This window comes from Dendrobium catenatum, unplaced genomic scaffold, assembly GCF_001605985.2.
Source record: "Dendrobium catenatum unplaced genomic scaffold, ASM160598v2 fragScaff_scaffold_325, whole genome shotgun sequence".
In the NCBI taxonomy this organism is placed as follows: domain Eukaryota; kingdom Viridiplantae; phylum Streptophyta; class Magnoliopsida; order Asparagales; family Orchidaceae; genus Dendrobium; species Dendrobium catenatum.
Window position 1 is genome coordinate 1,626,941 of NW_021318787.1, and position 14,697 is coordinate 1,641,637.

General features: G+C 40.5%; 2 protein-coding genes across 2 annotated transcripts in view; both read left to right on the forward strand.

The window, feature by feature from the left end:
* LOC110093247 (aspartic proteinase-like protein 2) overlaps positions 1 to 757 on the forward strand; it is an 11,107-nt gene extending 10,350 nt beyond the window's left edge. Inside the window, exon 6 of the mRNA XM_028693586.1 lies at positions 266 to 757. Within this exon, the coding sequence (XP_028549419.1) occupies positions 266 to 757 (492 nt within the window). The remainder of the gene's footprint in view (positions 1 to 265) is intronic.
* A 1,372-nt stretch (positions 758 to 2,129) lies between these two features.
* On the forward strand, positions 2,130 to 13,438 carry LOC110095212 (the record flags this gene model as incomplete). Its single annotated transcript, XM_028693595.1, has 4 exons — positions 2,130 to 2,307; positions 11,320 to 11,529; positions 11,626 to 11,714; positions 12,562 to 13,438. Coding segments are annotated over 4 exons (1,164 nt in total), but the record flags the coding sequence as incomplete, so codon positions are not given.
* Positions 13,439 to 14,697: the final 1,259 nt, after the last annotated feature.

The following is a 14,697-nucleotide window of genomic DNA, read 5'->3' on the forward strand; positions in this document are numbered from 1 at the left end:
TCAATCAAAGGCCCTCAATGACACTCGAACGAAAATCAAGGTCAACAGCATCTACCGGCCCCACTTCGCCAAACCACACACCTCTTCGGAGACACCGACAATTCAAAATAATAAAATGACGAAATTCGGAAGAAGAAAAGAAAAAAAAAAACTGACGCTCTTTTCTTACTCCGTCGCATCTACTCGACTTGGTTGCTTCGCAAGAGTCCAGGATTCGCCTTTCATCTTCTCTTTTTGTCGTTGTTGTTTGGCTTTGTTATTTCAGAAGAGGCGCAGAGATCACACTATTACTTCTTCAAATCCTTTGTTGCCGTTCGACTTCGCCCGCATCCAACCTCAAAGTTCGACTCCGATGTGTTATGTGCCGTCGAATCCCATCCAACTCGCGACATCACTCCATCCCGATGCCTCCGCATGCGACGACCCGCCCCCCTCCGCTACTGTTCGGCTCCGTTACTTCGGGTGCAGAGATTGCACGCACCGCTTCTTCAACTCCCTGTGGCTATGCAACTTCGGCTCCCTCGTCACCATTCAACTTCGTTCCTTTGCTGGAGAGGGAAAGGCTGCACGTGTCGCCTCTTCCGCTCCTTCATTGCTGTCCGACTCCCTTGCTTCGCGGGAGGAATATAGATTACACGACTTACATCTTCGGCTCCTTGCTGTTCGGCTCCGTTGCTTTGCTAAAGGTGCAGAGATTGCACCGTCACTTCTTTGGCTCCTCTCCCCTTCATTATGCCATATATTATATATAATGTAATATGATAATATAATATTATATATATTATATAATCATATTAAAAAACAATATAATATTATATATATATTATAGAAAAGAAAGGGAAAGAAATAAAAAAGGAAATATTTCAATTAGATGTTGAAGACCCTGGCCGTCGTACCTTAGGTCCGACCGGGATGGTTTGAAATTGAAGACCTGCGCCGTTGATTTTTAATCCGGACAGATGATTTTAAAATTTGAAGAACTCGGGCCGTCGTATCTTAGATCCAGCTGAGATGGTTCCAATTTGAAGACCTCACGCAGTAGATCTTAGATCCTGATGAGATAGTTTAAAATCGAAGACCCTACGCCGATAGTTTAAAGGATAAGAAGGGTTTTACGGTGAAATTTCTAGAGACGGGACAATGAGGATATATAAGATACCTATCCCTCCATCTCTCTATCTATTTCTTTGTCTGGCCATCATGCTCTTGCATTGAGTTCTTGGCCACTTCATATGATGAGGTTGCAAGTGCCAGTATCCCTTATTGTTGATGTGGCTACTCCCTTGATGATGTGAGCTCCATTCTTGATGTAGGTCTCTTCTTGGCTTATTGTGCTTATGTGAGTCCACAAGCAACTTGGAGCTCTCCTATGTGGATCAATCTACTTTAATTTTAGTGAACCAGCGCTAATCTACCTTTTAGCTCACCCACTTGATAGCTTGGTCTGATGTGAGAGGAGTCTCCTAGATCGCTAGATGTGATTCCTTAGAATCTACCTTTTTGCGCTCTGAATTTCTCTCTTCTTAGTCTGCTTGCATCAAAATGCAATTTGTGGAAAGTACTAAATAGACTAACCAGCTTTGCCATATTAATGGGATTTGCCAACTGAAATTGGATTAAATGTTAAGTCCAATTCATCATAATTCAAAACAATATTTATTTGACCTCAAAAAATTCATCATATTATAATTCTAAGGAATGATGGTTGGCTATTTATCAACCAACTTTATAGATATACTTTAAGATCAAATATTCTTTTCTTTCAGTTTTTGTTGCATGGAATTGTTTTGTCTTAAGTATAATGATGAGTTGTGTTGGTACTACAAATTCTGTAACAAAATACACACATTCACAATTTATATGAAAGATTTCGAACAATGACACACATACAAACCACCCTAGCTATAACATATTATTACGTTGAACAAGAATAGAAAATTTACAATTATAGAATGTTGATACTAGGTTCTCTATACAACGTGCAAATTGTCATTCTTTTATGGGTGAAAGAGCGTTTTCTCGTCTTTGGTTGTTGTACATTAATTTTCTTGGGTTTGGCAAATCAATTGAAATCTTGCTCACTTATTTAATTTGATCTAAACCTAATAAAATTTCTTGATTTTCATTGATTTGCAGATAGCAGACCAAAACTTGTTGCTGGTTCAGTTGAAGGTTATGTTGGTCATGTTGATGGTAGGCCACGGGAAGCAAGGATGAACCGTCCGAAGGGACTCACAATAGATGATAGAGGAAATATTTATGTTGCAGATTCATTGAATATGGCAATTAGAAAAGTTAGTGACACTGGTATGCTAATGAAAATCCATATTGTAGTTATTTTTTTCATTTGTGGATTTTATTTACTATTTCTGTTTCAAAATTTTTAGTTTGTTTCAGTTCTTTCAATTGAACAGTCTTGTGCATGGGATTCTATAAATTTCATGAGTTATAGGTTTAATGGCATAATGCACATGATATGAGCTAAAATTACCATTACAAAAGTGATGGACCGGTTTGGTCCATAGCAACACCGGCCCTTAAAGGGCCGGTTCTCACTTACTGCAGGCGGAGAACCCGCCTGCCTGGGCGGACAAGCCGAAGGGGGGAAAGCTCTCGGGTGGGCCCCTTGGGCCCACCAAATTGAAGAGAAAGGTTGTGGTGTTTGCCCTAGGGGTAATGAGGGGATTTTGAGGGGTTCATGTGAAAGTTAAAAGTGAGTTAGGGTGGCTTTTTGGATGGATCTCATTTTGGTGGCTGTTTTAGTTTTCTTTTTCTCTAGGGCTTGGGAGAAAGCTTCTCTTCTCGAATTGAGAGCATTGCATCCGTGGAAACTTGTAAGTCTTTTAATATTCAAGTTATTGAAGTGTTTGTGAGTGTTTTCATCCAAGGAAATTTCGCATTTTTCCATCGTTTTTGGGTTGTTTTGCTTGGATTCCGAAAATTACAAATCAAGGTCCATCAAAAAGTTAATGATATTGATGTCAAATGGATCTCAAAGCACTCTAGTTTGGATAAACATAAGTTTACAGTTATCGTGATGGGGACATCAGATCAGCGTGGAAGGTTTATCAGAAATGTGGCCGCCGATCTACGGCCACGATCGAGTCCTTATATTTTTGAGTCATGGTTGTATTTTATTTTATTCATGTATTTTCTTATTTGCTTAGGTGTCGTTATTATTTCCCTTTGTACCCCTCTTATGGGAGTTGTCGCATGTAAGCCCAAAGGGCATTTGAGTCTTTATTTCTTTGAGTCCATTGTACTTGGCTATATATAGCCCTTTGATTATTATTTCATGGTTAATGAATGATTATGATGAAATTTTCCTACACTTGTGCTTGAGAGCGTTTGAGAGTTCTTGGAGAGAACGTTGGAGAGATCCCTTGGAGAGGGAGATTTGCGCATCACCCACCAACCTTGGATACAGCCGGGTTCATGATTTTCTCTTTGTATTTTCGTCTTCCCTCGCCACCTTCCATCATTCGTCTTCGTCACACCCAACTCCACCAAACTTCCCTCAACTTCCTCCAACACCAAGCTCCACTAAAATCCCCCATAGCCTCGGCCACCTCCACCCGTCCCCAATTGGCCACCGGCCCCAACCCCCCTTGGTCTCCTTTTATTTATTTCCTAATTTGGAAAGGAATTAATTAGGATTAATTTGAAATTTGAATTCAACCAAATTTGAATTTAAATTATTTCCTAATTTGGTTAATCTATTTTAGGGAAATATTTGATTTATATCTAATTTTGAATTTTAAATTCAAGAGGATTTAAATTAACTATTTCCTAAATTTAAAACCTAAATTAGGAAGCCTTTAATTGCTATCATCAATCAAACCCCAACCCATGCATACCGCCGGCCCCCATACCCTCTCCCATTAATTCCCCCTCAAATTATTTCCTAACTCCAACACCTTAAGAAATTTTTCAAAATCCCCAAATCCCCTCCTACCCGAATTTCCCCTTTACCATAACCAGCCAATTGATTTCCCACATCCAGGGAAATTATTTCGGATTTCCAAATCCCCTCTTCAGCATCCCACCGCCCCTCCCTGGACATCTCTCTCTCTCTCTCAAGTTACCTCTCCACCATTGGTGCTCTAGTGAATCTAATTCTTTACTTCTTAATCCTTCAAGTTCTTCTTCCCTCCACACCAAAACTAAGATTTCCTCTCAGATTTTTGAGATAAATCCAGATTTATTTCAGATTGTTGAAAAGGGCAATTTCAGATTTTTAGGGGAAAACTTGGAGTTCATTCGTCGCCGCTACTTGAGAGGTGTACCTTGTACCACAAAGATTCTACTTCCCTTCATCCATGAATGGCGGATCCGGAGACTAACTACGGCATCACTTGGGACGAAGACGGCTACGTAGATATCCTACAATCTACATTCTTCGACGTGAACCCAAGAGTTGATTTCACCGTCGAGGATTACTTGGAGCGCACATTGATATACTTGGTGAAGGCTTCGATAAACATTTTTAAGACATCGAGTGGAGGATCTCCACGTCGCCCTAGCAAAGGTTTCTTTTTCCCCTACATCTTATTTCTTTAAATCTGAATTCTCGTTGGTTTGATTACAGTCACAGAGGGCTCTTCCACTACTCTTGCTCAAAGCTTAGTAATCATAGGAATGGAGCGTACTTTCTATGCATCATAATTCTCGTTGTTAGATTAGGGATTACTTTGAAGCCTACTAGTTTGTGTTGTTTGATTTTCTTATTTACTTTGAAAGCTTCAAAATTCAGAGCATGTAATTTTGCCTAAGCAAAACATCTCCTTATTTGTTTTGAACCTTCGTTGAGAATCGCTAGTAATTCTATTCTAAAATTATTCTAATCTAAAAGTTGTGCAATGCCTAAATGAATCCATAAGCACCATCATCTAAGTAGTCCTGCATCATATCGACCCCCATTTATTACTTTCCCCTGTTCGTTGAGTTCTTCACATTTGTCTCAAGAAGATGACCGAATTGGTCCTCCCTAATTTTTTTCTAAATGGCTAAAATAATTTCTGATTATATAAAAGTACCAATTTGATTAATTTGCTCTTTAAAAATGAATTAAATTAATTCTTATGTGGGATCATTTAGATCTTTGTTTAAAAGGTTAAGGGACTAAAATGAGACTTTTAAGTAGTTGTGGACCATTTTAGTTATTTGTAAAATGTTAATGGATCATTTGGTTCTTATCGCCATTTGCCTCTAATGAGGTGCCATATATGGTAAACTACTTGTTTTTTGATAGTTAAATGCATCCTCTTCTCACCATATTTTTTTTCATGCCAGGGTCTACTACTCCACCTACTTTGTCTCTTCCTTACCTAAATCTTTGGTGTCATCATAACTATGATAGGCCTGCTTGCTTCATACGGTCAAACTTCATCAGCTGTTGTGGGTTGGATTTTACCACCCTTCATGTCTGATGGCTTTTGATCTCGTTCTATCCTCCCACACACAAGTGATCTTGGAGGCCCTAACATAGTTAGCTTGCAAGGCTTGCATTGATGCACAAGGAGCTGTCGTGGGCTGGATTTGACCACCCTTCATGCCTTCTTCTGACCCTGTTCTATACTTCCCCACACAAATGATCTAGAAGACCCTAAAGTAGAAGAAATTATTCTGTGTAAACACCGGACGGTCTGGAGACCAACTAGAACGCGTCACATCACCCAACACCGAGCAAAAAAGTGACCTGACGCGTTCTGGTTGATCTACGGATCCCGTCCAGCATCCGCACAGAATAATTTTTCCAAAAATAGTTAGCTTGCATGGTTTGCATTGATGCGCAAGAAGCTGCAGCAAGGAGGTTACATGGAAGGCTACAAGTTCAATAAGAAAGTTCTCCACAGCTCATTCACCCCACGCTCAAATCCACTCCATCAAGGAGGGTTACCGCTAACCTTGGGATAGGGAGGAGGATTAAACTGATTTTCACCACTTTAGTACTATTTTAGAAGCTCGTTTAAAGTTTTTTTCAAGTTTTTATGTTATCTGGTCCTATCTTGTAATAGTTGTGAAGGTTCAAACTTGCTAGTTGGCTTGCTCTTTCTTTTTATTCTCTCTCTTATAGTGGTGCAGGTGTCTAGACTTGGGAAGCTTGCTATCTTTCTCTCTTTCTTTTGAACTGCACCACTAATGATCTATCTTTTTCTAGTACTAGCACCAGTGGAAGCTGCAATTTCCTCTACTACCTTTATCTTTATCCAAAAACACTACAAAGCAAGAATTAAGATTATCCAAACTGTCCAAAGCAAAAGAAAGAGAAGATACAAGGAGCAACAGTAGAAGTGCCATCTCCAATCAAGTAAATCTTATTTTTTCTAGTTTATGCATGCAGTTCTGATAATAAACCTTAATACTTCTACATGACTGTCATTCAGTTTCTTAAGGTATTAAGCATTCACTAAACCCTAAAAACCCTATATGCCTTAGTTCTCCTATATGCCTATCATTCCCTTTCCTAAAGCATTAAGCATTCTGCATTCACCAAAAGATGCTTTGCCTCCCTTTTGCTTCATCACTCTTGGCTGACCCCGATAAGAACTAACATATATTGGTGGAAGCTTACAAGGTATTTAACCCTAAAGCTTATTCTCAGCAGGAGCCCACCCTTTGACTACCTTTTACATATACCTATATTCCACTACGCAGGCCTTAATCCTAAACCTTTGTTCCGTTGTTATTTGTAACTGACACTAGCTTTTTGATCTTGGATTATAGTTTGGTGCTAAAGCATAGATCCAACATGTTTTGGTCTACTGGAACCACCCACTTCGATCAATAAGTCAAGATTTTGATCAGATACGAAGTCACTCGTGCTCGATCTAGTGGTCTTTTTATGGGGATTCTATCTATCGCTGCAGGATCCCTATTCAAGATCACTGCAGTTCCTCTTCGGGCGGCTGTAGGACGGACGGCCCCCTATAGGTTGTAGGGTAGGATGGGTGGTACCACTCAGATTGAGGCCAATCCTCCTAACTGCACAAACGAGAAGAAATCAGCAATCTTGTTTAGCAAAGCTACAAGAGGAGGTGGCTAAGGCCCTTGGATTTCAAAAGGTTGAAGAGTTTGATTACTTGGGGGTGCACCTTGCCATGCGCAAGTTGATTCGGGCAGATTTTGATGAGCTAAAAAGCTAAGAGCAAAGTGAACGGGTGGGGAAATCGTCACCTCTCTGGGCGGGTTACTCTCATTAACTCCTCACTTCTGGCCTTATGGTAATACACACGGAAGTGCCCCGTGGGGGCTGGCTGAAATTGGCAAGATTGGGACAAAGGTCGAAACCAAAGGGGACTTCATTATGTCAGCTGGGAGGATATACCACGGAGGGTGGCTTGGGGTTCCATGCTGCTGGAACCTGGAAGGGACCTTTGAGGGCTTACCAAGGGGAGGGTGGACGAGTATCGAAGAGGGAACTGGTCTATTTTGAAGGATGGTGCATAGAGCCTGAAAAGTATCTTCTCACAATGGATCTCAAAGAAATGGGCATTTACCCAAGGCACAAAGCTGGAAGTCAGAAGGCCCGTACTACCTGCCTAACCCTTCGCTCCTAGGGACCGTAGAGTAGAAAGCGCTTCTAAAAAACTCGGCAGAAGGGAAGGGGCCTATGTATTTGCATGACCCCTGCAGATTTTACCCTACCTACACCCGGAGCCAATCCCCTAGCGGTCCTGCCACCACGCCGCAGAACGGGAGCTCGTGTGGAACCTTGGATTTCTGGCGTCACAGCGGTGGAACGTCAAAAAATCTGACGGCCGCGTCACATAGGGGCCTACGCTACGGGTAACTCAGCCAAAATATGGACACCCAAAGGGCCCGGCACGCACTATCCTATCCGAGCCCGTCATTGCACTTTGGACAGCCGTCCGTAGCATCATAAGGAGCACCTCCTAGGTACAAAAAGGGTACAGTCTTTCTTTGTGTTGTTGGTTGGCCTTTCTCAACGTGGTGTATAGCACGAAAAATGCCCACCTTCGTGAGAATATTACCGAACGATTTTCTATCCCTAAAATCTTTAGGGAAAAGGGTGCCACTGCTTGCTTACGACGGAACGCATCACCAATGAAACGTTGGACTTAGTTGGAGAGGTAGGTGTTCAACATGTCCCTTGCTTGCTCCTTTCCTGGCTTGTGGACCATGACCTGCTACTCAACACTCGGGACCTAGCCCTTCTGTCCACTCAAACTATCGCTTTTTCTGCTTCCCAACGACTATGACTCTCGCTCGCTGATAGGATTGTGAGACCGCACCACTTGAACAAGGAAGAGGGCTCCCTCCTTGATTGAACGAGCTCAGATCAATCTTCCTTGTCTATGGTTGAGTCAGACAAGAGAAAAGTAGATCTGTCATGGCATGGTCCACAGATCTTTGATCATTGAGGTAAGGAAGGAAAGTAAGCGCTTCCATTCAAAGATTCGAGTTGAGGATGAACTAGAAATTCAAGTACGCTTGCCTAGAGTAGAGGTGTGTGCGAGAGAAAAGAAAAATAGCAGAGCCCTCGAAAAGCGGGAAGAGAGGCAGAATCACAGTGATGGGAAGCAGTGAGGGAAAAAGGAGCTGAGGCTCGATCAAAGACAGGGAAAGGGGGAGTGTGAGGGGGTGCGGATTGCCACTCGGATGACTAGTCCTTCATCATGAGTCACGACCATAAGCAGAAAGATACTTTTCTAAGGCGGGCAGGCTCTTTGTGTCAAAACAGTAAAGAAGTAACCGTGGCCAACAAGATGAAATGAAAACTTCCAGCTGCACTTTTATCAATTATTACTGAACAAACCTCAATTTATTTGGATATGATCATTGATTTATCATTAGCACTATGGTGGGTAGATTTTGATGACCTAATTCATCTTCTTATTATATGAAAGATAGAATTTCAATGTATCTCTCTTCAAGCCTAGTAGAATTATATAATCTCTATATGATATGTGTGCTCATGTTAGTGATTTTGTTGTGGTTGTTTGTTTATTTTCATATCTTTTACTCATCATTATTGTATTTTAATAACGGATATCACTGTTTTTGGTAAAAATAATTTCATATTCGAGCAATGGAAGACAAGAAGTTCAAGATTAGTGAATTTGAATACTAAAATTTTCAATATTAGAAGTTAAAAATTGAATATTACCTCTAAAATAGAAAGTTCCATCCACCTTTGTGAAGGACAAAACAATCCTCAGTTGATCAAAGGAGTGATAGCTAATGGATATTGAAGCACTAAGTGATTTCGCTATCCATGACCTTGAAAGTTGCCTTAAACATTCTCATTGAAACAACAACTGCAAGTTTTATGAAGGAATTATGAAACATGTATGAGAAACTCTATGATATCATCTTGTTACATCTTATGCACAATTTTTTTTTTATCTCAATATCTTTGAAAGAGCTGTTTTTGTTGAGCACGTCAAAGAGCTTAACATTGATGATAAAATATGTGAGAGAAAAATGCTTCATTCTTGTGCTCCTGTTATATTTTTCTCTTAGATAGTGAAATTCTCTTAACACGTTGCAATAGTGGATGTAGGTCACATGATCATACCGCTTAATCCTTATGTTATTTATGTTACCTCATTTTTCATGTTGCATTGTTGCTCTACCTTGCACAATATCCTGATTACAGTCCCTTTTCATTTTACATCTTTGAACCTTTAATTCTCAAATTGCTTTCTTTTAAGGTGAGAGCGAATTTTCACCATTCACAACTAGGATGGTGTAGTAACACAATTAGCATAATGAAGCTTAATGTTGTTAGTGTCCTCATTCTCAGTAAAAGATACCTGACTACCCTCAAATGATGAAATAACTTCTTTTGTTTGGATTGAATGTTGATAAAAGGAGCGCAACCCATCCTTTATGTGCTTGAATGTTGATAAAAGGAGCGCAACCCAAACTAAAAATAACTGCTTATACGTGCATGTTGGCTGATAGAGTATGTCCATTTATGGTACTGACATGGGACGTAATGTACCCACTCGCATGAATTGAAAAAGGTTATGAAAAAAAAAAAAGAAATGAAAGTACCTTAATTGATACTATTTATATGATATTTCTTATGACAGTTGTATTAGTTATAGAAAGTGTTAAGACAAGATATGATATATATATATGATTGATAGTCATTTTCAAATATAAATGTTAGTAAATAGAGTTATTTAATATTTTACAATAAGCATGCATATGGTTCAAAATGCCTTGTATTTTTGTAATTTAGTAGTATGGCATGCTCACCAAGTTGTGTTATGACTCACCCCTATATTTGCAAATGTACACAGGAATTATTCGAATACTTTAAATGAATGAAAGAGGGAGAGAGTGTATATTATCGACACAATGTTACAAGAGAAATGTATTTATAGTATTTTATTTTAGAAATAAATTTGAGATTTTAGTTGCTCTTTTAGTATAATGGAAATATGTTATTGTTTAAAATCTTAGCAAGTCAAATTTTAATCAATCGTCCGACTGTTTTTTTCCGACTCAATAATTCAAGCTTCCGGTCCATACTGTGACAATCTCTTACTATTCTTTAGAATCCTCCTTATATCTTCATGATTTACTATTCTATAATTGAAGCTCTTGCACCAACATACGTTCAACTTCTTTTGAAGGGTGTCTGATTGTTTCTCCAATTCTTGATGCTCTTTTAACATCATCTCATGCTAGCTTATCATCATATAAATCTAGTTCATCTTTAGCTTTTGAAGTATTAGGGGCCTTCTTTAAAATAAGAGAAAAGTGCTCGCCACACTACCTGACACCGTAAGGTACTATGCTCACCTTGGTACCTCTTAATAATGGAACCCACTTAGTAGGCATGAGAGGTGCTATGTCCTCGCCTCACTTGAGCCCCTAGGCAAGTACCCAACTCACTTTTAACATCAATGGGTTTTTTTTTCTTTAGATGACATTTTTTTCTTGTCTATAGTATAACCTCTTTGTGATTTTGGATTTATTATTCTGTGCGGAGCCCGGAGACCAATAAAAATGCGCCATGTCACTCAAAAAATGTACCGCACTCGATCCGAGCTCGGTAAGGATCCCTAAGCGTAACTGGACGGGAGAACTGTCCGGTGTCCGCACAGAATAATAGCTCGTGATTTTGTCATTGTATTCTTAAAAAAATGCTATCCAACAATCTTCCTTCTTATATTTTCAGGTGGCAAAGCATCATTATTATAATTATCATCACTGTTACTAAGCTCACACTTTGTCTTAGTTATGGTTTTCCTTTCATATCACTGATAAGATATCATAAGAAGAAAATATCAAAGAATAAGCAAAATACCACTGATTGGACTATTTTGCATCTTTCTGTAGGTGTCACCACTATTGCTGGAGGTAAGTGGAACAAAGGGGGCCATATGGATGGGCCCAGTGAAGATGCAAAATTTTCAAATGATTTTGAAGTAGTTTACATTGGAAGCAGCTGCTCTCTTTTGGTTGTGGATCGTGGGAATCAGGCAATTCGGGAAATCCAACTTCATTTTGATGACTGCGCATACCAGTATGAAAACAGTTTTCCACTAGGTAACTTTTGCTCTAGTGAATGCCACCAAAATCATTTTATTGGTCTGTGCCTTCACTTATAACGATATGGCTTTTATATTTTACTTTATATTGCAGGATTGGCAGTGCTCTTTGCAGCAGGGTTCTTTGGCTACATGCTTGCTTTGCTGCAACGACGTGTGGGAGTAATGATCTCATCACAAGATGTAAGTCTCTTTATACTTTGGATTTACTATCTAATGTTAGGGGTGCAAACTAGTCTAGTTGAGCTCGAGCCAGGGGTTGTTCGAGTTGAGCTCGACTACCTAATACCGAGCTCGAGCTCGACTCGTCTTTATGTCGAGCGGCTTGTCGAGCTCAGTCTCGAGCTCCGCTGTCAAACTCGTTGCGTCCATCGTCCCTCGATCGTCGTCGCGTCCGTCTTCCCAACCTCCACCATTGATATCCTTCGTCCCGAGGTCATCATCTTCTCCGTCATCTTCCCGAACTCCGGCGACGTCGTCCCGAGGACCCGAGCTCGTAGTAAAAAATGACGGACGTCGTCATCCATGTATTTTGCGTCGTCTTCCCGAACTCGCGTCTGTCGTCGTCGTCCAGAGCTTGTCCGCCGTTGAGATCCGCATGTGAACTCTGTCGATTAGGATTTCTTGCTCGCGAGCTCCGTGGATTAGGATTTCCGGCTCGCGAGCTCCGTGGATTAGGATTTCCCGTTCGTGAGCTCTTCCGTTGAGCTGCTTGTCGAGCCGACAAGTCGAGTCCGAGGCCTCTTCGAGCTCGATAAGCCTTCGAGCTCGACTCATGAGCTCGATAAGCTCAACTCGTCGAGCCTATTACCGAGTCGAGTCCGAGCCGACTCGCGAGTCAGCTTGACTCGGTTATACCCCTATCTAATGTTCATTTTAGAAACCATTTGTTGCAATAATCCGAGCTTAATTTCCTTGCGGTTGTAAGATTACTCCAAATTTATGTTCTAGTATGCCCATTCTCAAGAAATGTTGTTTTTTGCCAAGTTTACTTGGCATATGATTGCTGCCCATTATTTTCTGTCATCAGGCTAATTATCAAGAAATCCTGAAGGCTTCTGCTTCTATAAAATCACGCAGCTCTGTATTGCAGAAGTCAAGTTGGGAATCTGGAAGACCAACATTGCTCTCAACTGAGGATGATTTAAAGAAGCAAGATGAAGAAGAAGGCTTCTTGACCTCAATGGTAAAGCTTCTATCTGGTGCCAAATCATCCTTGGCTGAAATCGTTGGAGCATTGTTCAGTAGGAAAACTCAGGCCAGTGAACACCAAGTTGCTCATCGGCAGCAACAGCGGCCGAACTCATGGCCTGTGCAGGAGAGCTTTATCATCCCCGAGGAAGATGAGCCTCCGCCAGTCGAGGCTAAGACGCCAACCCCTCGTAAAACCTATGCCTTCATGTCCAAGAACCAAGCAAAGATCCACCAACTTCGGCAGGGGCAGGCTTACTTTAACCACTGGGATGGGAAGATGCAGCAACACCAACAACATAATCAGCAGCAGGTGCACCAGCACCAGCAGTATTCCTTGGCCCCGCAAACTTACTATGAGCAGAACTATGAGGCTACGAATGAGGTTGTCTTTGGAGCTGTGCAAGAACTGGATTGCAGTCCTCGTCCGGTGGAGTTTAAAGCAGAAAACTATAGGGACAAGCTCAATGATCAGTATGGCCTGCGCTCAAGGGTAGGTTACAATGCTTACTGCAATGGCTACTAAGTAATATCTGGTGTTTTGAATGTCTTAATTTCAATATACCCTGCTTTATATGATCAAACGTTCCTCTGGAAAGTTTAGCTCTTCTATAAGATTTTCCCATTTCTTCTGCTTATAGAAGCTAGAGAAAGATACTGCACGCAAGGTTGTAAAAAAAATACTCCTTCACTGTTTTATTGATTCTAGTTATCTCTATCCCTCTTAGTTATGCATTGTTGCACCTCATCATAATTTTTCTGCATTGGTATGAATCAAGTTCTTAGCACTTTCAACTTGGTGTAGATCTATGCTGGGACCTTACCAAAGCATAATTTAAATGGAGTATAAATTATGGGCCCTTTCATTTATTTGATAGGATTTTCTTTATGATTTGAGCTCTAGAGAAACTTCTGTTAGGAAATACTTGGAATTCCCAAATAAAACCTAACTATCTTGATGAAAACAACGAGCGATCCACAAATCCAAAGGAAAAACTGGAAAAATCAGAAAAAATAGTAATTTTATTGCGATCATCAAACTAATGGAAGAAAAATAATAAGATACAATATATCCTCTATTCGAGAGGAGGATCCATCTCTTCCAAATCTCTAGACGCCGTTAGAGCTCAAAAACCTAAACCTAAGAGATCTCAAAATTTCAGCCAAATTCAAGATGTCCTAACCTTAGGAAAAAAAATTATTTAATGCATGCAATCCAAAAGGAAATCTCTAAATAGTCCCTACATTCAAATTTTCCTCCTAACTCCCTAAAAAATTCTCCCTTGGATCCGGGTGTGCGTTCGGCGCGTACAGGAGAGGCGGAACTTTTGCCTCTATTCCGCCTTGATCGATCTCGTGTGGATCGACTGGACCAGTCCAGTGGACCGGTCTAACAACTTCTCTACTTAAAACACGTGCTCTCATGGATGATCATCTTGCTCGTCAAGGGCGAATTGCCCACCCTCAAAATTGAATCTTACTTATAAGGTAGGGCAATTTTGAAAATTGGCCCTCCTAAAAATTTTGTTTTCCCTTATCTTAAAGAGTATTGCCTCCATCTAATTATGATCCAATTCATGCAGCCAACTACTCATTGTTTCTCATGTGCACTACTTCATTTACCTTGTTCATGTTTGTGGGATTGCTGCTTGGACTCTGCCTCCCATGCCACCTACTAAAAGATCCCGCCACCTACGCTTCTTTCGATGCTTGCCGCCAGCTTTGTCCACCCTCAAAAATAAAGTTTGTTCTACCCATGTTGCTCGTCATGATCATGTTCCTCATCTTGCTCCACATCAACAATGCTCATTGTGCTTTTGTTATTAAATATCTTGCTCGCTAAAATAGTGTTGGATGTGTAGTCCACTAGGGTTTCAACTTCTCATAGTTGAACAATGCGATGGGCACATTGAAGATATCTATGTACAAATATATCACTTTTGGACCATCATGTGCTTGCTTTGCACCTTTGGTC